Raw genomic sequence first — 21,792 nt, forward strand, 5'->3', positions numbered from 1 at the left:
GCTTGGCAGCATGAGCAGCACAGTGGCTGGATGGGAATGGACAAAGGAGGGCACCGCTTCCGAAGCCACGAATGTGGCGAAAAGCTGACTGAGGGGGGGCAAGGCGAGCCCCAAGGACCTGGCCATAGCATGAGAATCCTTCAAGTGCTCGAGTGCAGGGTCTGCCTTTTCTCCAAGAGATGGGTACCATCAAAGGACATCCCCCGAAAAGCCAGACGTCCTCAACCAGGTGTGGTGCCTAATGATCACTGTTGATGCAACCCCTCTGCTGAGCAAGTCAGTCGTGTTCAGTCCACATCGGATGGTGAACTTTGCTGTGTCTCTCCCATCAGCAAATGCTTGGGAAAGTTCAACCCGGGCCTCCTACAGGACCTGTGGCGGCACTTGTGCAACCATATCCCACAGGGTGTGGGAATAATATCCCAAGAGGAATACAGTGTTCATAAACTGCAATGACATGCTGGTGGAAGAAAACTTCTTCCCAGGTGCGTCCAGCCTCTTGGATTCCCTATCAAGGGGTGCGGAAGGGAACGTGCCCAGGAAGTAGAGGCTTGGATAACCACGCCTCCAGGGGTGTGGTGTTGCATAAGGAAACTTGAGTCACCCGAAGCAGGGTGATGGCGGAGGGCACCTGTCCAGTTCACAGGAGTCCCTGTGCTGGGCTTGGACAAGGTGCCCAGTAGAACATCTGTAAGGGTTTCATTGAAGGGGAGCAGGTGTTCGGATGATTAAGCTCCTGGCTGAAGCACATCTGTCAAGAGGTTAGTCATGACTGCACTAAAGACAGCTCAAGGTCCAGAACCTCAGATGCTCTTCGCACCACTATAAAATATTAGGCACCCTCCTCCGTAGCCATGGTAGAAGGAGGAAATGTGGTAGTTTCTGGGGAGGTGTCCAGTCCACTGGCTTCACCCAAGTCCATATGCCAGTCCATAGGGTCTTGGAACTGGTATACCAAAGGGTCCAGTGATCCCTCCATCGCTCACCGTACCCTAGCCCATAAGAAATGGGCTTAGGATCTGACATAGGAGGCACAGCTCCTGTTGCGCTTGAGTCAACGTCATGTGATGACCATCTGGCTCAGTGGAGGAGGGGGCAATGAGAAAGGGAACAGCGCCGTTGAGGGGCACAGGAGGCACCGGAAAGGTCGAGATGGTATGACCAACGCTATCCTGGATCCAAGCATGGATCCATGGGTGCCCTTGGAAGTCGCTGGCGCAGAACCCAAAAGATGCCCCTTCTGATTCCCCAGTGCCCGAAGGCACTCCAGCAGTGTCAGGCTGCCCAAAAATGAGGAGCATGACCCCATAAAACTTTATTTAACTGGGAAGGGGTCACTCCTGTGCCTGGAAACTCAAGGAGGCACGGAGCCCACCCAGACGCATGCTCTGCAGATGGAGGCCTAGAACGACGATGCTCTTGCTCCCGCTCCTCATTGGCCGACAAATGAGGTGAAGTCTAAGAACGTTTTGCCTCAACTTATCCAATTGTCCTGAAGACTTGGAGTAGGACGGCGATGACTGAGGACTCAGTGACCGCTCCCGAGACCTTCCTCTCGACCAAGACCTTGATTTGTGTGGAGTTGAGTGTCTGGCTGCTATCAGCTCCGGGACTGCTCCCTCAAAGCCTTCAGCTGCAGGGCCCGACACTCAGAGCACAACTTTGGGTAAAGGTTTTAGTCCAAATACCTAAGGCACATGAGGGGTGCTGATCCATCACGGAAATCGCCAGATGACGGGATCCGCAGGGCTTGAACCCAATCTTCCTAGATGACATCCTCAACGCACCATGAGTTAACAACGTGAAAAAAACTTCATCAAAAAGTTGAAAAATGCCAGTGAAAAAAATGACTGAGGGGTAGCTCTCTTCAGATCAGCACTGGCTGGTGCAGAAAGAGAAGAACTGACCTAAGCGCACCAGGGTGGCACCTATATAGGACTCGCAAATTCATATTCGGTGCTGACGACGGACATGGTGCAGATCAATGCCACCTAGCGGCACACAGGGGTGCTGCTCGAGAAACATTTCCGGATCAAGACAGATGCCTGGGGGAAATTCTAAGGTAAGGAATCTGCAACTAGAGGTCTTTATCAGATATTTAAGGCTACACTTTTAACTAACTTTACATTCAGATTTTGTGCACAGCCAAACATAGCAAAGCTACTCAAAAGTTTAACAGTAAATTGCACATGTAAATTACTCACAAGAGTAAATCAGATTTACAGAATAGTGCCATGAATTGTTTTTACTATTTTGTGCATTTTCTAGTTATCATCAATGTTTTAAAACTTGAAATACACTTGAAATTATTGAGTACTTCTGAGCACTGGACAGTCCTGCAGGTTAAGAAATTTGCCCAAGCTTAACATTTCCATACATCTCTCCTTTTAAAGTGGAATTCAAATTTAAGTAATATTGCGTACAATCCATATTTTAATTTTAAAAAATGGCATATAAATGTTTTCACTTACCAATATCAGTAGTGACCTTACTTTTGAGGTGAGATATCTTTCTCTTTTTATTCTTCATTTTGGGAGTTTTGTCTCTAGATGCAAGACTTGCTTGTGCTGTTGCTTTTCTAGATTTAAATGCTTTTGTAACAGTTGTTGGGTCCAGAGGATCGGGCATACTGCTAAAACTTTCCAATGATTCCTCATCATAAGTCCTTGCCTTGTTCCCATCCGACTGCTTTTTCTGAGTACCAGAAGTCAAATTCTTCACAGGTAATGAAAAACCAGTCTTACACGAGTGTTTTTCTGTTTTATTAAACCATGTTGGTCTCTTTGTTTCAATTTCTTCTTCAGGCAGTTGTGAAATTCTTAGAGGAGAAAAGACAAGCATTTTTTTATAAAATGGATACATTAGTAGGAGTCTGGAATAACGTGTTGTCAATGTTGTAGCAACATTGCTAAGAATCAACCGCAAGTTTACAATCAGCATTGCTAACAATTAACAGCAAGTTTACTTACCTGCAACATAAGAAATGTGTAGAACTGGAAAACATAGCTACATAAATGCGTCCAAAAATTTGCCAGTGACAAAATATTATTAGAGTTTAAGAGGAGAAGCAATCAGAGAAAAAAAAACATTTTGTGTACGATATTCTAAGAGATTACTTATCAAACCTTATTGGTTACTAATGTCACATACAGGTTTTAAAATCCTTGATCTAGGTAGGGGAGCTTGGTAAAGATGGAAGAAGAGAAAGATTTAGCTTCTCTCCTCTGTCTCAAATGCACTGTGCGCTTGATTTCTGGAGTGGAAGCATCACTGGGATCTGAGATGAGAGAGAGGCCCAGAGAAGGCAAACTCAAGTAGCACCACTGCACAGTAAGACATCAAGCACACATGACAACCAACATGTCTGTCCATCAGAAATCAGGGATAGATCCTGAGGATTGAGAATCCTATAGCTTCATATCTACCGAGACTTTAACATTAAGATGTTCAGGAAGAGCCAAGCCCGATGTTTTGATGGCCTAAAGCTCAACCTGATTCTCATTAATCAGGTGGGATTCATACCCAAGAGACAGAAGGGAGATAACACAAACAAAATGATGCACCTGATAGATAGTAAATAAAAGTAAATGGGGAACAATGCTTCTGCCTTTAGATACTAAGAAAGCATCCTTAAGTTAGTTGGAGCTCTCCCATGAAGATATTATGGGCCCAAAAAATGTGCCCAGTATTTTAAACTCCTTCAAGGATTTCAAACGCTTCAAAGGATTTTAGAGAGCCCTCCCGGATTATTATACAGAAACTGCAAGACAAAAAACTCAATCCATTCCAATTATTGATCACTTAAAATCATGCAACCTCCAGTGATGCCATATCTGGACAAAACAATATACTCCTGAGAACACTCAGCATGTCTTACAGAATATTCACAATTCCACATGGAACTGTTCTACAGATTGTGAGGGCAGACAACTGGATGGTTTTAGCATAGGTGTTTCCACAGTACCAGTGACATCTAAAAAAGGCAGTGAAAACATTGTCAACTATTACAACAGATAAGTGTGGCTTGATATTGTCCCCTTTTGTAGTATATTCCAGGGGCAAAGGTTATCACAAAAGATGAAGAGGCAGCGATTATTGCTTTATGTATTGACAGATGGAGCACTGATATAATTTTGGCAACTGACAGTGTTTACAATACTCGGGCCCCAAGGATAGTTAAGGTCCATTTCCTTTCAACCCGCAGTTCGAAATCACATTTTAGATAAGCCTTTCAATGGAAAATAACTGTTTGAACAACAAGTGGGTCAGGCTTTACAGTCAATTGAAGCAGATACTGGAAAAAACATGATTGCTGTCCATGTTATAATACTGATGGCCAATGCCCTTTCAGGTTGCAAGAGGCAGCGGTTTCAAATCTATCAAAGTTACTACTTATCCTTTAACACATCCCAATATCGCCCTCCTTCCATAAACCCCTCAAGGTCCTCTTAGTACAATCAAGTAAAAAAGAAAGGTCATTTTTTTTTTTTTAATAAAAGCAGGACACCACCGATCCCTGGCATAAAAGTGGCACCAATTACCAATAACCACAATCTTCCTCAGCAGGCCTTTTTTAGCAGAAATGTTTTGCATGGTTTCCCTTGTTCAGATTCCATAACATTGGACAAATGGGTAATGGACATAATCTGTTACTATCACACATTGAAATTCATTCAAATACCACATAATGTTCTCCAAAAAAGGTGGTTCATTATCATTTTCTGCAATTCAAAATCCTTTCCATGGTAAAAAAAAGGGCCTATACAACCAGTCCCCAAAGCTCAGCGACACCAGGCATTCTACTCCAGATTTTTCTGGATAAGGAGACAGTTCTTCATCAAGTAAGCAACGTCCTCAGAAAGCAGCAATTCTGAAATGACCAAGAAATGAGGCAACTGCCCGCAGAAGGAGAATGTATGGTACCACTAGATTTCAAGACTCCTATTATAACATACCGATTCACTTCAAAAATCTAAAATTCCTGTGGTTTAAGGTAGCCAGTATGCCACTAGCAATTGAAAGTCCTGCCATTTAGGTTAATGTCAGCCCCAAGAATACTTAAAAAATGCATGTTTTCAGTGAAGGCCTTCTTCTGTTGTCAAGGTAATTAAATACTCTCCTGCACAGACAGCTCATTAGTAAGAGGAGCTTCACAATCCACAGCCAAAAAGTCCAGGAATGCCTGTCTGAACTTTCATGCAATTTGGGCTCTTTCCTGTATTTTGCCAAGCCAATCGTCAAGTCACACAAGCAAAGAAGGATGAAATATTGTGGTGGCTAACTAATAGATGGTGTTTCAGTATATCAGGAAGCTGTACAGTTTGGAACTACCACAGACTTTTTCCTAGAGAGCTGTGGTGCTTTGCTACATAATCTAGAATATAAAGGCCACTGGGCTCAAGAAAAAAGACAACTCTGCATTAATGTGTTGGAACTTAGAGGTCAAGAGACACCTTCAATCATTCTTTCCAGTAATAGCAAAAACTCCACCTTTGGTAGGAACAGACATCATCCACAATACTTTACATTAAGAAGTAAGGTGACAAAAAGTCACAAGTTCAACTGTAAAAAGCTCAAGACCTGTAGAACTGAGCCAATGACCAGGGCATCTCATTAAGGACAGGACACCTTTATACACTCTTATGCATGATGTTTCAGGAAAAGTAGCAAGTGTAGCTCTGTATGCCAGAGTTCCTTAGTCAGATATGGAGGATGGTGGCAGGGAAACAAATCCACACCTTGTGGCACGTGACTGCCTGGATGCAGAGTCTCTGTAGCTGAACAAGCCACCTTGTTCAATAAGTGAGCCTTCACCACTTCATATGCATGAAAATGTTATATGTCTTCTTCATAGACTGATTTCATTTTTCTGTTAACACTTGAAACATGCTGCTAACTATTTTGAGTCAAGCATGTGAATGCATGAAAGATCCAATGCCTGAAGCAACAATTTACTTGATTACAAGTATAGTTCTCCGCTACTGGTATCTTATAATTTTACAACCCAGTTACGATCTTATTAGAGGTACACCTCTTATTTCCATCATACTTGCGATATAAAGTCAGCAGTATTGTGGCTTTACATGGTAGCAAGTGCTGTTGGAAACCAATAAGCTCTTAGGTATTTGTTCATGGATACAACAATTTGCAGGTCACCGTGGGGCCCTCTGCCAGTTATCAAGCTATGATTCAAACATGTCAATCTAATAATCATACCAATGCTGGAGAACTGAAGTTGCAGTTAAATAGCTTATTTTCTATCAATGCCCAATTACATTTCTTTGATGTTCACTACTCAGCCTACCTTCTGAGCCCAGTGGCTTAAGATCTATCATAAAACATTCAGGGGGCTGTTGGGCAGTTTTACCTGGGGGCCAAGCACTATATGAACCCATGGATAGTTACTTCCATTCATTTGTATGCGAGGAGTGGGAATACAATACCAGGTCACGACCACAGACTGAAATACTGGTTCAATCTTCTGGACCACAATACTGGCATAAGAAAGCTGAAACTCACTCTCTGTAATGATTTCTTACCATGTAAAGACTAAAGTATTGTTCCCCATTTCTTTTTACTTGCTATCAAATGTGCATCTTTGGCTTATCCATCATCAGTTTCCTAGGTATGTATCAAGCCTGTTGGATTTTAAAGAACCTGATTTTGTTTCAGCGACTGTGACAAGTAGCTCAAAACATTTGGAAGGCTCTGCCTTCTAAATAATGAGATTTTGAACTGTGAACATGTATATCTGTTAAATGTGCACACCAGTTTAGGGGAGAAACATCTGTGACAACTGTTTGCCTCTGAAGAGGTAGCTGAAAAAGGACACCCTTCGTGGCACTGCTTAGGTACATCCACCATGTGAAAGAAAGCAATGTTTTTCAAATAGCATCAATATGTGTTTCCAGCTCCCTCAGTGCAGCCTCAATTGGTCCTTAGGGGCATTCCAGCATGATGAAGATGTAAGATTGCATTTCATTGGAATGGATAATATTCTCTAATCTGACAAACACTTCTAGCTACGATTGACCCCAGAGACTAAACGCTTTAAGTTGTAACTGCCTTGTCTTTTCTAAATTCACCTCACTGCCAGTGTTGTAATATAGTCCTGAAATAATCGATGTTGTAAACCTATCTTAAAAAGCCAATTATCTACATAGTGATAGACATAGATTCCTATGGATTTGGCCTAAGGTGCAACTACAGCCATGAATTTAGGAGACAACTCTTGTGGTAGATTCGAGAATGAAGCACTTTAAATTGAACATGCCAGTTATGAACCACGAAGCTGAGATATTTTCTGTGTCCTGTTGAGGAGACTGAAAATCTTATGGCTCCGAGATCCAGGAAGGGTCCTCAGAAACCGTTGCCTCAGCAGTTCAAGCAGTTTTCAGCCACCTCCAGGCATTTTAATACTTTGTAGGGCTTTCCTATGAAAGTGTTCCTGATGCAAGGGGTGAAGGATGCCGAAGACGCTCGAGGAGGGTGTGGATGCAATACAGTCGATGGGGGTCTTGTTATGACTACTCCACGAAGGGTTTGTGGTGATCCAAGCCAAAGTGTCAACTTCCCTCCAAGTACTCACTGTGCTTTTCAGAAGCCCAGTCACCACTGGACTACCAGTCACCCAGTATCACAACCAAACACCAAAGCAGGGACAGTCCCCTCTACCTTACTTGCCACCAGGTGCAGTCCACAACAGTGCAGCCTCTTTGCCAGTTTATGGTGAAGCAGGGAAGTTCTTCCTCTGTCCTTCTCCCAGCCCAGTCAAGATCTGAGCTCAGGGTGCCCTACTTATGCTCAGAAAATGTCCTCAGGGTAGGATGCAGTTAGTAGCCAATGGCTACCAAAATCCCTCCCACCTGATGACTACTTCCTGCGAAGTGTGGCATCTAGGCATCTAAGGAGGCACCCTTCTTCCCAATTCTAATATGGCACGACACCTGGCATGTGGAGCTCCCTAGCCCAATCCAGAGCTGTGTTTATCAAGGGAGCTACACGCCCCTGTAAACCCAGTTTGGCAACTGATTTCCCTTCTCCTGTCCCTAGGGCCAGCTGGTCTGCCTGAACAATGGAGCAGCCCCTTTCCCCAGTGTTAATCATCTGCTTTTCCTTGGAAGCTCGTCTCTTAGGCCAACACCATTGTGACTTTCTTCCTGCAGGTGGGAGGTGAAATCTCTTCCAAAGCAAGCCCCTGTTGTATCCTTTCCTGGGAGTCATTAGCACATCTCCCAAGGAGAGAAGAAAATTGTCTCGGCGACAGGATGAGACAAGCAACTGGTAAGGGCACAGGGCACAGGAACTGAAGCAACAAAGTGGCAACCTTGCTAAAGTTGCACACTGCAACTGGTTACATTAATTTCGACCTGAGAATCAAATCTGGTTGGATGTAATGAGTTGTTTGATACTTTGGATGACCCACTTTGGTTGCACAGTTTCAAAGTTAGTACAGCTATGGGGAGGGGGATCAGCATGTAACTCTGTACTCGCTAACTGAGCGGTTAAGCCTTTACACAGTCATAACAACAGTTTTAAGTTTTGCAGTATCAGAACATGCAAAATACATGTTCTGCCTGTGCAATATGGGGAACCCTGCCGCAGGATTCAACAGGTCTGCCATAGAGTTGACTTACACATATATTAGGGGGAAGCCTGGCTTTGCCGCTACTTTAAACAAAGTCGGGATAGCAGTTTCAACTGCTCTTCGAGCATGCAAATGGTGGGCTGGGAGTTTTATTTTATTCATGTCACAACCAGGGTGGCACAAACAGTACTGCAGTCCCTGTGGGTGTAACTTACATGCAATGGATACCCTGGGTACAATTTACTAGGTACTTACAAGCACGTTTGTTTAGCCAATTGGCCATTAGCCAACTCAACATACCTGTTTAAGGTTAAGGGCACAGGCACTGAGGTATGGTTAGCATTCCTCGGTGCACTCAGTTGAAAAACCAGCAGCATTAGTACAAAATCTTGGGGGAGATCTTACAAAAAGACACATTTCTTTACACCTGGAATCAGCCTTGTTCTCAAAAAGGTAAGCCTTGTTGTAGAAAAGTGCACCTTTTTAGGGTCGAGCGCAAATCGCTCTGTCCCTGGTGTAATCTCTCTGTGGGCTTTTAACCACGCCCATGTCAAACCCATCCATTTGGTTGGTTGGTGGGCTTGCTTTTTAAAATTAGCTTGATATTATTAGTGGGAGGCATGCGTACGTCATGCCTCTTCCGGTGTTTAGCCCGTCTCGAGCGCACCGGCCAACTACTGAAAACATACGAGGCTCTGTGTTTTCTGAATGGTTTCTGCACTACTTTTTATCTTTATTTCGTAGGCAGCGCGATCTCAATGGGCAGAAGTCAAGCGTTTTGCATGACATTGACGCTGTTACATGGATATTTGCACTTTTGCCGGATACATAGAAAATTGCACGTTTGCCGGTTACATGGATAATTGCTCTTCTGCCAATACTTTTCACTGGGAGCAAGCTTCTGTCTCCTTTTCGCTCATTTTGTTTTGCGCTCATGGTGGCAGTCGGCTCGCTGATATTTTACTTTTCAGTTTATGTGGCAAGAAAAATCCGGTTAGGAGTTTACAACGCTAATAGTTTTAACTCGAGTAAACGCGAGACCCATTGCATTCGCAAATGCTTGTGAAATATATTCTATCCGAGTCCCATTGTTTTATAAGGCCCTAGTCTGCTGAGTAAAAACTAAACGAATGAACATGTTTACCTTTTAGATGAGGAGGGTGATCCTCAGGAAAGCGCTGTGCTGTACTCAGTTCAGAGGTCCTTTTTGTTGCCGAGGAGGAAGTGGTTTAAAACATGTTCTTCAGGGAAGTGCGTTATAAACAGAAAATGTTTGAGCGTTAGTCACACGCAAATGCAATGAACATATCAGACCGAGGACCCAGCACAAAGGGGTGTAATGTCACCACCTCTAATAGAACGGAATCCATATACCACTACATAGAATCTACTACACTGAAATGAGCCCTTCTGAGATTACCACTGTATGGATTACCACTCCTGAGGTTACCACTACTGTGATTACTACCTATGAGATCACCAGTGCAAAAATTGCTCTGCTGAATTACCACCTTTTAAATGGGCACTGCAGCGATTACCACTAATGAGATTACAACTACTGTGATTACTACCTCTGAGAGTACCACTGCAGAGATTACCACTGCCGATTCACCACTACTGTGATTACTGAGATTGCCACTGCTATTACCACTACTGTAATTACTACTACTGAGATTACTCCTGCTGAGGTTACCACTACTTGATTACTATTTCCGAGATTACCAGTGTAGGGATTACCTCTGCTGAGATTACCACCATTGAAATTATCACGGCAGGGATTACCACTACTGTGATTACTATCTCTGAAATTACCACTGGAGGGATTACCACTGCTGAATTACCACTGTTGTGATTACTACTTCTGAGTACCACTGCAGGGATTACCACCACAGGGATTACCTCTACTGTGATTACTACTTTAAGATTACCACTGCAGGCATTACCACTGCTGAAATTACCACTACTGATATTACTAATACTGTGATTACTACCTCTGAGATTACTCCTGCAGGGGTGACCACTGCGATTAATACCTCTGAGATTACCACTACTGTAATTACTACCTCTGGGATCACCCCTGCAAGGATTACCACTGCTGAGACTACCACCGCTGAGATAACTACCTCTGAGATTACCACTGCAGGGATTACCACTGCAGGGATTACCACTACTGTGTTTACTAACTGAGATCACCACTGCTATTACCACTACTGTAATTACTACCTCTATGATGACCCCTGCAGGGGTTACCACTACAGTGATTACTACCTCTGAGATTACCACTGCTGAGATTACCACTATTGTGGTTATCTCTGAGATTACCACTGCTGGGATTACTACCTCTGAGATTACCCCCTGCAGTGATTACTTCTTCTTAGATTACCGCTACTATGTTACTACCTCTCAGATTACCACTGCAGGGATTACCACTGCTGAATTACCACAATGACAGTGGTCCCACCAGTACATATTTTGGAGGACCAGGACTCTTCCACTCTGTCCCATGGTGGTCCTATTGGTCTTTACAATGCATGGGCCTGCCCTGTCCATTAGTGCCACCCAGGCATAGACATGACTGTAACATCCTCAAGTGGCAGGGACACCAAGCGCTTCATTTTCCTGCATCCATTCTTATATTAAACCATTCTGTGCCCAGGCAAAGAAACACTCATTTTCAAAAAATAATATTTTGTACCCTGTAACAAGTCCAGCATTTCAGGATTTTTATTGAGTATTTCCCTGTTCTTTGTCCCTGTACACAGGTATGCTATCAGTTTTAGGTGGAACAGCCCCTTTGTTATTTTAGTAGATGCTGCTTTGTTTCTCTCATCGCCTTTTTTTTTCTTTTTCGGTAGAACACTAAAAATGTGTCCCGCATGCTCTAGACCTGCTTCTGCTTAATGAAGGGTGTTTGAGAAATGGCAGATGCGTTTACTTCTTCACTTCCTGTCTCTCTGCAGTTCTAAATTGCCAGGTACATCACTCACTAACTCACATTCTCTCACTTACTCCTCCTCACTCCCACTCAGGGGCGTAGCTTCAGGGGGGTGTTTGGGGTGTTACACCCCCACTAATAAATGCATATTCTGATGAATTGCTGGATACAGATGCTTTCATTTGGGTATGGTGAGTTGTCTGTCTGGTTTTGCCTGGGATTTATGCACGCACACACTAACGAAGCACACACACATTCTCTCTCATCTGTTTTGAAAGCCCAATTTTTTTTAATCATTTTACAAAATATTATGTTCCTTTGACTTATTAATCATACCAATTTGCACTGCTCTTTTTTTCCACTGCAGCTTAAGGCACTCTCATGCGATCTGCTCGTCATATGATGTATTTTAACAATATAAGCCTGCCAGGGGCAGCTCCTCTAGTGGCAAAGCTGCGGGGCGGGGGCACAACAACATAAAGGAATTTAAAAAAAAAAGAAACTCTCCTCCTCCACTGCCGCAGCCTTGCTGCTCTTCTGGCTCCGGATCCACTCGCTGCAGGCACAAGCTCCCAGCCTGCCCCGCGACCAATCCTGATGTTGCTCTCACATGAGAGCAGCGTTAGGATTGGCCGGAGTGCCCTGGCTTGGTACTCCAAGGCAGAGTGGGAGCCTCTGCCTCCTCTCTCCAACCTGGCAACACAGTGCCGAGTTGGACAGAGCCCAGTGTGCATGTGTGTTTGGCCCGCCTGAGATGGACAGCCAAACATACAAACGCACTGAGGGAAGTGCTGTGTCCTAGTCATCACCCATGCCCGCCCCCAGAAAAATAAAAGATTGATGCAACTCCGATCGACGGCTGGAGAAACGGCGCGCCGTTTGGCTTTGCGGCTGAAAGTCGACGCTCGCCTGCAACGCAACCGAAGAATCGACGCACGGAGCTGGAGAAACAACGCGCAGCATCGCTGACGGAGGCTGGTGAAATCGCAACCTGCACGGTTGTCGGATCATCGTGCGACTGGATTTCCAATGCAAGCACCGCTGGGCGTGTAAAAACAAGGAAAGGCCTGCCCGGATCGACGCATTGCTCTTTTGCGGAGAGAAGAAATAACGTGCCCTGACCTGACAAAAGGAGAAACGATGCAAGGTTTCGCTTGTGAGTGGAACAGACGCATCACACGCCCTTTCTGACGCACACTCGCCTGTGTGGGATTATTTTTGACGCACCCAAGGTACATTTTCACGCTAACAGTGTTCGTGTGTGTTTAAAACTACATGAAGACTCTTTTTGCTTTTTAATTGATAACTTGACTTGTGTATTGTGGATTTTTGTCGTTTTGGTCTTGTTTTGTTTAGATAAATATTCTCTATTTTTCTAAATCTGTGTTGTGTCATTTTGTAGGGTTTTCATTTAGTTACTGTGTATTGATACAAATACTTTACACCTAGCACTCTGAAGTTAAGCCTACTGCTCGTGCCAAGCTACCAAGGGGGTAAGCAGGGGTTAGCGGAGGGTGATTCTCTTTTACCCTGACTAGAGTGAGGGTCCTTGCTTGGACAAGGGGTAACCTGACTGCCAACCAAAGACCCCATTTCTAACAGACACCAAAACCATCAAAATCTGATTAGTAGAATCAGAGTAATTAATTTTTTAAGTTTTAAGTGTACAATAGCGCCTAAAAACGAAAAGCACCAACCACTGACATCTGGTCGCGCAAGACGGGAGTCAAGTCAAAAGTTAGGGCCAACTGCAATAGAGCACAGTTTTAGCGCACTTCTGACTTAAAAATGTTTAGAGAAAAAGTCTCTGAGAAGGTAGAAGTTCAGCGGGGCAAGGCTGCAGGAGTGTCTGAGGAGGAAGTGGGATGAAGCAGAAAGATGTAGCTGAAGAGAAGATACACATGGTCAGATACGCCTCTCACAAAGGACCACTGAAAAAGATTTGCAGCTATCGAGAAGAAAGTAATGGTAGAAGCCGCTAAGTCAATCTTACCAGCAATGCACCTTGGGCGGATAGGCGAGCAGGTTGGTGCCAGTCTCCTCCTGGTTCGCAGAGCACTTTTTGAGCATGTTCCCCCCCCACCCCCAAGTCATCAGTTTTCAAAATTAGCACCACCACCAAGGGTCCAAGGGCGGATGGAGACCTCTTGTGGGTTCAGGACTCACGCAGGCTGGATGCAGGTTCAAGACGGTGGGAGCCTTTTATGTCCCTGTGGTTCTGAACAGGAGGTCAGCAAACTAGCCCATGGAGTCACTTCTTGAAGTCATGGGGCTGTGCTCAGCTCCCCCCAGAGGAAAGGCCATTCAGGCTATACTAATCCCACTATTGTATGTCACAAAGTCTCAACTGTTAGTTACATCCAATCATGTGACCTAAGGCAGGCTACAGGCACAGAGGTCTAACGGCGAGACAATGCATTCTAAATGTGGCATTTTTAAAATTGTAACGATAATTTCAATTTTATCATTAAAGAGCATTTAACAGTACAAGTTTGTAGAAACCAAAACATGACATAGCTCCCTCTTCTGGTTTACGAATTACAGCTTGTTAAATATAATAAGGAATCTGCAATGTTATCCTAGGGGAGGTGTAGGCCTCCCAGTAGTGAGAAACACATTTGGGAGTTTCACTACGACGACACGTAAAACTTCAAAATACATGTCCTACATTTTAATTACACAGCACCCTGCCCTATGGGGCTGCTACAGCTACCTCAAGGTGTTTTAAATGCCAAGTCGACATAGCAGTAGGACACTGCCTTTTGGCTGCAATGGCAGGCCTAAGGCATGTTCTAATGTGCTACTTAAGTGGGTGGCACAAATCAATGCTGCAGGCCCACTGGTAGCATTTAATTTACAGGCCCTGGGAATATGGCACTCTACAAGTAACTTACATGTAAACTAAATGTGCCAATCAGGTGTATGCCAATCAAGCCATGTTTAGGAGATTGAGCAAAAGCACTTTAGCAAAAGTCAGCAGTGGTAAAGTGCAGAGTCCTAAGGTCAACTGAGCACAAATCCAGAAAAAAAGTAGGAGGAGGAAGGCAAAATGTTTGAGGGTGACCCTGTAGAGAGGGCCATTTCCAATAGTAGGAACCTTAACTGAAGATACTTGCGCCGCCCACCGGGCTGTTTAACATTGGGCAGCTTTTCAAGAACACATTCTTTACTACTCTATAAAAAACAAATGACTGGCTCTGGGAAGCAACTGCCAGTTCACTGTACTGTGGGAGAGGAAGCATCCCCAGATTCTTAGAGACAGACTATTCTTTCTCTTTACTCTCACTGTAAGCCTATCAATCTATACATTTTACCTTCATGCAAGCAGGATTTTGGATACTGCCTGTGTATTAGATGCTGCAATGTAGTTCCCAACCACCCTATCAAAGGAGCTGTGGGAAATGAATTAGTACTCAACTTGCTTTTCGAACCCTGAAAAACCAGACGTCCGAAAAGTCAAGGTCACCAGGAACAACTCTGTGCAGTCTGTCCACCTGCCTAATCAAAAGTGGGCAAGAATAGGGTTTTGAAGAGGTGCCCATTAAAGATGTCATTGAGGGCCTAAGTGAAAGTGAGAAAATGTTAAAAAGTGGCAGGCCCAAGCTGTAAGATTTCTAAAAGTACATTTGTCTTAACCTCAATAGAGGGCAGTTGCACGTCCAATACTCACTCGCAACCCCTACACCATCATGTTTGAATGTTGGTAAAGAGACTCTCATGGCACATCTGTCCTAGCAGAGGTATAGGATCAGAGTCAGACTGTAGGGCGAGTGGTTGTGCTTTAGTAATTTAGTAGCCTAATGTCAGTTGGGATCAGGTTGAAATCTGTACCAGGACAGACAATGGACCCATCATTGGATTATCCTGCAGCAGCACCGGTGTCAATAAAGGAGGGACCAGTATAGGTTGTGGAGCTGGTGTAAAAGTCTGTTCCGGAGAAGGTCCAGAGCCTTCAATGTGTCCAAAGGAGTCAGAGGCGAGTAGAGGAGGAATCCACTCGTGGTAACCAACCTCATGGCCTAAGAGGATACTTGGGGACTGAAGGGGAACCAGGGAGAGCTGGAAGTTCTCCGAATATCTGTAGCATGGCCTCTTTAAATGTGACAATTTGCTGCAGTGTCGCCATTGGAGATCTGCAAGGAGACACACTTACACTGATATTCTCACGTCTTTAGGTAAAGTAGGCAAGATGGGGTTGAGTACAGCTTCTTTTTCTTGTGGCCGTATTTGGATTTCCAATTTTGAAATAATGGAGGACTCTGATCCCTAAACTGACCTCTCAAAGGAGCGATTTCGTGCTGTTGACTTGAATCTCCACTTCACTGATGGCAGTAACCCCTTTTGTTCTCCAATATACAGCTTTGTTTCTTGGTCCTGGGTCGTCTTTCAGGGCAGGAGGGCACATTTGCCACACACCTCAAGTGGTGTCCTTAGCCCTAGCGATAGAGAATCACCTCATGAGGATTGGTGACCAAAATCTGTCTATACTGTCACAGGATAGTTTGAAGCCTTTATTCTTAGGAAGGGACATATTTCCCTTGCATAATGGACTTCCTCTTTGCTTTAAACTTGAATGACTGCTGGAGGCACTAGATCTTGTTCTCTTTTGGATGAACATCAATTTCCTTGTATTCAAGCCTTCAAAGACCAGCATCCTCCTAACTCACAAGGCTCTGAACATCTGCAATGGAAGACTGCAGTCTGGTTAGATGGATCCACTCCCTAGCCCCAATGCAGCAGTAGAAAATCCTTACTGTGCAACTTGATCTTGATTTGACTTAATTCTCAGATCCATGCTGTTTCATACCTTGGTGAAACACCCTTCAAAAAATCATTCCTTTTCCGTTCATATCACACAGGATTAAGGTTGCTAATGCCTTTATGTGTTCATCTATTGATACATCCATTAGTGTAATGCTAATAATCTAGGCCTGTCTGCAAAAAATCTAAATCAACTTCAATATTTTCAGAATGCCACCGCAAGATCCAGCTTAATTCTCCAAAAACATAATTGTCTCTGGGAAGATTTGGCAGCTTCATTTACTCCCTATTCAGAAATGAATTCACTTTAAAATGTTCTGCATTATACATAGAATTTTTCATGAAGCAAAACCGAAAAGCTTGGCCCTACATTTCCACTAGCACCTACGCTGATCTAATCTAAGATCTGTTCCTAGCAGACTTCTCATAGTTCCACATTATATCTGTCCAGTTAAGGAAAACGTATAAAAAAAAAACTGGCTTTCTGGTGGCAAGATTCTGTTCGTATTCCTTTGTTGCTCCCCTAAAGCGCAATGTGACTCTATGCAGGATGCTTGTTCCACTTTACAAATGAGTATACAGACAGACTTCAAAAAACCATGGATGAGCATTTTTAACACAACCCGGTTGCACTTGTTGTAGTTCTTTAACCATACAGAGCTCAGAGTGTTACAAGTTGTTTTTTCTTCGAAGAAGTCTTTTGTGGAGTCACAGGATCAAGTGATTCCTCCTCTCGGTTACATTGCGCATGGGCATCGACTCCACTGCTAGACTGTTTTCACGCAAAGGGTAAAGGAAGGAGTGATAGAGTATAAGAATATAAAGTCATGTCCATGCAAGTGTAAATGTATCTCCATATGCACAAATGATAAACTTAAATGACTACAGGCTTCCGGGGAGGATGCATGTGAATCTGCAGCACTACATGCCATGAACAGATGTACAGTGATTAAGTGACAACTTCCGTTCAATGGCATGTGTAGCTGCAGATACACATGCTATGCATAGGCTACAAAGCAGTTAGTCCTCCTAAAAAAATAGCGGTGGCTAGCCTGTAGGAGTTGAAGTTGTTTGAAATAGTGTTCTTGAGACAGTCTGGCCTACAGTGGCCTGTTGCTGTGAGAAAACATCAACACAAAAGTGTTTTGTAAATGTATGATGAGTAGACCATGTGGTAGCCTTACATTTATCAGCCATTGGTATTTGCTAAAAATGCCACTGATGCACCTTTCTTTCTTGTAGAGTGTCCTCTAGGAGTAATTAAAAGTTGTCTTTTTTCCTTGATGTAGCATGTTTGTATGCATGTAACAATCCATCTTGCTAAGCCTTGCTTAGAGATAGGATTGCCTGAATGTGGTTGCTGAAAAGCAATGAAAAGTTGTTTTGTTTTCCTAAAATCTTTGGTTCTGTCTATATAGTACATAAGAGCTCTTTTGAGATCTAGAGTATGAAGAGCTCTTTCTGCAACTGAGTCTCACTGTGGAAAGAACACTGGCATTTCCACTGTTTGATTGATGTGAAAAGGAGATACTACTTTGGGTAGAAATTGGGGATTTGTTCTAAGTACAACTTTATGTTTGTATACTTAGAAAAAAGGTTCCTCAAGAGTGAATGCTTGTATTTCACTAACTCTTCGTAATGAAGTAATAGCTACAAGGAAGGCAACCTTCCATGTTAAAAATTGAATTTGACATGGGTTCAAAAGGTAGGCCCATGAGTCTGGTAAGTACAATATTTAGTTCCCAAGCAGGAACAGGTGGTGTTCTAGGTGGAATAATACGTTTTAATCCTTCCATGAAGGCTTAAATCACAGGAAGTGTGTTGAATATTTTACAAATACGCAGATATTGCAGCAAGGTGGATTTTGATGGATGAGAAAGCTAAATTAGATTTTTGCAAATGAAGTAAGCAGCATACAGTATTTTGTGTAGATGCTGTAAGAGGTTCAGTCTTTTTAGATAGACAGTTGTAGACAAATATTTTCCATTTGTTAGCATAACATTGTCTAGTAGTAGGTTTACGTGCTTGCTTAATCACTTCCTTACATTCTGATGGGAGTTTTAGATAACCAAATTCTATGACTTTAGGAGCCAAATCGCTAAATTAAAAGAATTGGGTGCTTGATTTGACCTTTGTTTTGTGTTAACAAGTCTTGTCTGTTTGGGAGTTTTGAATGAGGTACTAAAGACAGGTCTAGGAGTGTTGTTTACCAATGCTGAGGTGCCCATGTTGGGGCTATGACTATCATGGTGAGAGATGTTTGACGTAGTTTGCTGACCAGAAAGGGAAGGAGTGGGAGAGGGGGAAAAGCGTAAGCAAATATCCCTGACCAATTGATCTACAGAGCTTGCCCTTGGATAGTGAATGTGTGTGTCTGGATGCGGAGATTTGGCATTTTGTGTTTTCATTTGTTGCTAATAGGTCTATTTCTGGTGTTCTCCACTTTTGGAAGTACTTTTGAAGTACTTGGGAGAGGATTTCCCATTCGTGAGTTTGTTGGTGATTCCTGCTTAGGAGATCCGCTAGCTGATTGTGTTTTCCTGGAATGTATTCTGCTAATAGACGAATGTGATTGTGAATTGCCCATTTCCATATTGTCTGGGCTAGCAGGGACAGTTGAGATGAATGTGCCCCCCCCTGTTTTTTGAGTTGCTTCATGGTGGTCATGTTGTCTGTTTTTATCAGAACAGTCTTCTGTTTGAGAAGGGGTTGAAACTCTTTTAGGGCAAGGAATACAGCCAATAATTATGGGTGGTTCATGTGAAATTGTTTCTGTTTGGGATCCCATTCCCCTGGCATGGTATGATTGTTGAAATGAGCTCCCCAACCAATCATTGATACGTCTGTTATTATGGCCTGAGGCACAGGGTTTTGAAATGACCGCCCCTTTGTTAGATTGCTGAGATTCCACCATTGAAGGGACATGTGTGTTTGGCGGTCCACCAACACTAGATCTTGAAGTTGACCGTGTGCTTGAGACAATTTTTGTGAGAGGCATTGTTGTAAGGGTCTCATGTTTATTCTTGCATGTGGAACTATGGCTATGCAAGATGTCATCATTGCTAGAATTACAGTGTATTGTTGATTTGGCTGTATGTGTGGGATGAGATTTTGGAAAGCCTGTATCCTTTGTTTATTTGGATAAGCTAGGGTCTTTTGAGTATTTAGAATAGCACCTAGGTAAGCTTGTACCTGTGCTGGTTGAAGGTGTGATTTCTGATAATTTAGAGTGAACCCAAGTGTATGGAGGGGTTTGTATTACATATTGAGTGTGTTGTTGGCATTGTGTAAGATTGCTTGATTTTATTAGCCAATCGTCTAGATATGGAAAGACGTGAATGCGTTGTCTTCTTAAGTAGGCTGCTACTACTGCTAGACATTTTGTTATGCCGACTGGATAAACTTTGAACTGGTAATGTTTCCCTGCTATGACGAACCTGAGGTATTTTCTGTGAGCTGGATGGATGGTAAATGGAAATATGCATCTTTGAGGTCTAAAGCAGTCATGTAAGCTTGCTTCTGTAGTAGTGGAATGACATCCTGCAGAGTTATGTGAAAATGTTCTGACAGGATGTATAGATTGAGAGGCCTGAGGTCTAGGATAGGCCTTAGTGTGCAATCTATTTTGGGAATGAGGAAGTATAGTGAGTATACTCCTGTTCCCGTTGAGAATGTGGGACCAATTCTACTGCTTGTTTTAGAAGTCGGGATTGTACCTCCTGTTGTAACATAACGTTGTGTTCTGGGGACAATTTGTGGTAACTTGGTGGAATGTTTGTAGGGGTGGAGATTAATTCTAGGCAATAGCCATTGCGGATAATTGATAACACCCAATTGTCTGTGGTGATACTTTGCCAATTAGAGTGGAATTGATGTAGTCTTCCCCCCACAGGAGATGTGTGTGGTGGAGGGGTGGGGAAGACGTCACTGTTTGGATGGTGTAGTGCCTTGCTTTGAGGCTTGGAACTTGCCTGTTTCTGAAATATTGTCCTCTATAGGACCCTCTAGAGCCCCATCTTTGATATTGTGTCTGTTTTCCCTCCTTTGTCTGGGAGGTATAGGCTTCAGAGGATTGTGACTTAAATCCTCCTCTAAACTGTGACCTGTGAAAGGAGCCTCTATATGGTGTGGTATATAATGCTCCCATTGCCTTTGCAGTATCTGAGTCTTTTCTCAGTTTCTCTATGGTGGTATCCACTTCTGGCCCAATAAGTGTTTATCAAAAGGCATGTTAAGTAATGCATGTTGAATTTCTGTTTAAAACCAGAGGAGCGTAACCATGCATGCCTTCTTATCGTAATGGCAGTACTTACACTCCTCGCGGCTGTATCAGCAGCATCAAGGGCAGACCTTATCTGGTTGTTACTTATGGCCTGTCCCTCCTATACAACCTGTTGTGCTCTCTGTTGATGCACTTTTGGGAGGTGCTGTGTGAATTCTTGCATCTCATCCCAGTGGGCTCAATCATATCTGGCAAGAAATGCTTGCGAATTTGCAATTCGCCATTGATTAACCGCCTGTGTGGCCTACTCTCCTTCCAGCAGCATCAAACTTTCTACTCGCCTTGTCAGGTGGAGGACCATCTCTTGATGATTGGCTGTTAGCTCTTTTCCTAGCCGCACTCTCTACTACTGAGTCTGGAGGAACTTGATGTGTGAAGTAGTCTGGGTCTGTAGGAGCAGGTTTGTATTTTTTGTCAGTTTTAGGAGTAATTTCTCTAGCTTTGATGGGCTCACTAAAAATCTGGTCAGCATGTTTGACCATTCCCGGCAACATGGGGAGACACTGGTATCTACAGTGAGTGCAAGACAGCGTGTCAAACAAAAAGTCCTCCACCAGGGGCTCAGCGTGCATAAGTACCCCTTGGTAAGCAGCTGCCCTAGAAACTACCTGAGTGTAGGCAGTAGTGTCCTCTGGTGGAGAAGGCTTGGAGGAGTATAGGTCAGGATCATTGTCTGGAATGGGATCAGAGTCATACAGATCCCAAGGATCCACTGTTTCTCCATGTGAGTATTGGGAGTATGTTGGATAAGGCAATGGTGGTGGACTATTGTGTGGAGGTGAAAAAGAAAGCTGTGGTGAATGAGGAGAAGTAGGCAGAGGTGTTGGTTTCTCCTTTTGTTTTTGAACTTTTGCTGGTGGTTGAGCAGTATCTAATTCCTCTTGAAAGGCCAGCTTTCTTTTAGTCTTTAAAGGAGGTGCAGTCAGAATTCTGCCAGTCTCTTTATATATATACGGATTCTAGATTGTCTTTCATCCATAACCTCCAATATTGGCTGAATCTCAGTGTCTTCATGAGACGGCTTGTAAGATTCTTGCATCGGCTTCGAGATTTGTTTAAGTTTGTTTGAAATTACTTGTTCCTCTGCGTATGAGGATTTTTTCGGTTCTGAAGTCTGAATCTTTTTCCGTCCCGAAAATGAAGTCGGCTTTTTCGGCTCCGAAGCCGGACGTCGAATCTTCGACTCCGAATCTTCGACTCCGAGGAGTGAGGACACTTACTGGAGTC

At 43.5% G+C, this 21,792-nt stretch overlaps 1 protein-coding gene across 7 annotated transcripts in view; it reads right to left on the reverse strand.

Annotated features, from left to right (window-relative positions):
* The window catches only part of PCM1 (pericentriolar material 1), a 713,620-nt gene that overhangs the window by 358,481 nt on the left and 333,347 nt on the right, over positions 1 to 21,792 (reverse strand). For all 7 annotated transcript variants that reach the window (XM_069200330.1, XM_069200304.1, XM_069200313.1 and 4 more), the window contains exon 23: positions 2,472 to 2,818. In XM_069200330.1, the coding sequence (XP_069056431.1) occupies positions 2,472 to 2,818 (347 nt within the window). The remainder of the gene's footprint in view (positions 1 to 2,471; positions 2,819 to 21,792) is intronic.

Source organism: Pleurodeles waltl, chromosome 1_2 (assembly GCF_031143425.1).
Source record: "Pleurodeles waltl isolate 20211129_DDA chromosome 1_2, aPleWal1.hap1.20221129, whole genome shotgun sequence".
NCBI lineage: Eukaryota > Metazoa > Chordata > Amphibia > Caudata > Salamandridae > Pleurodeles > Pleurodeles waltl.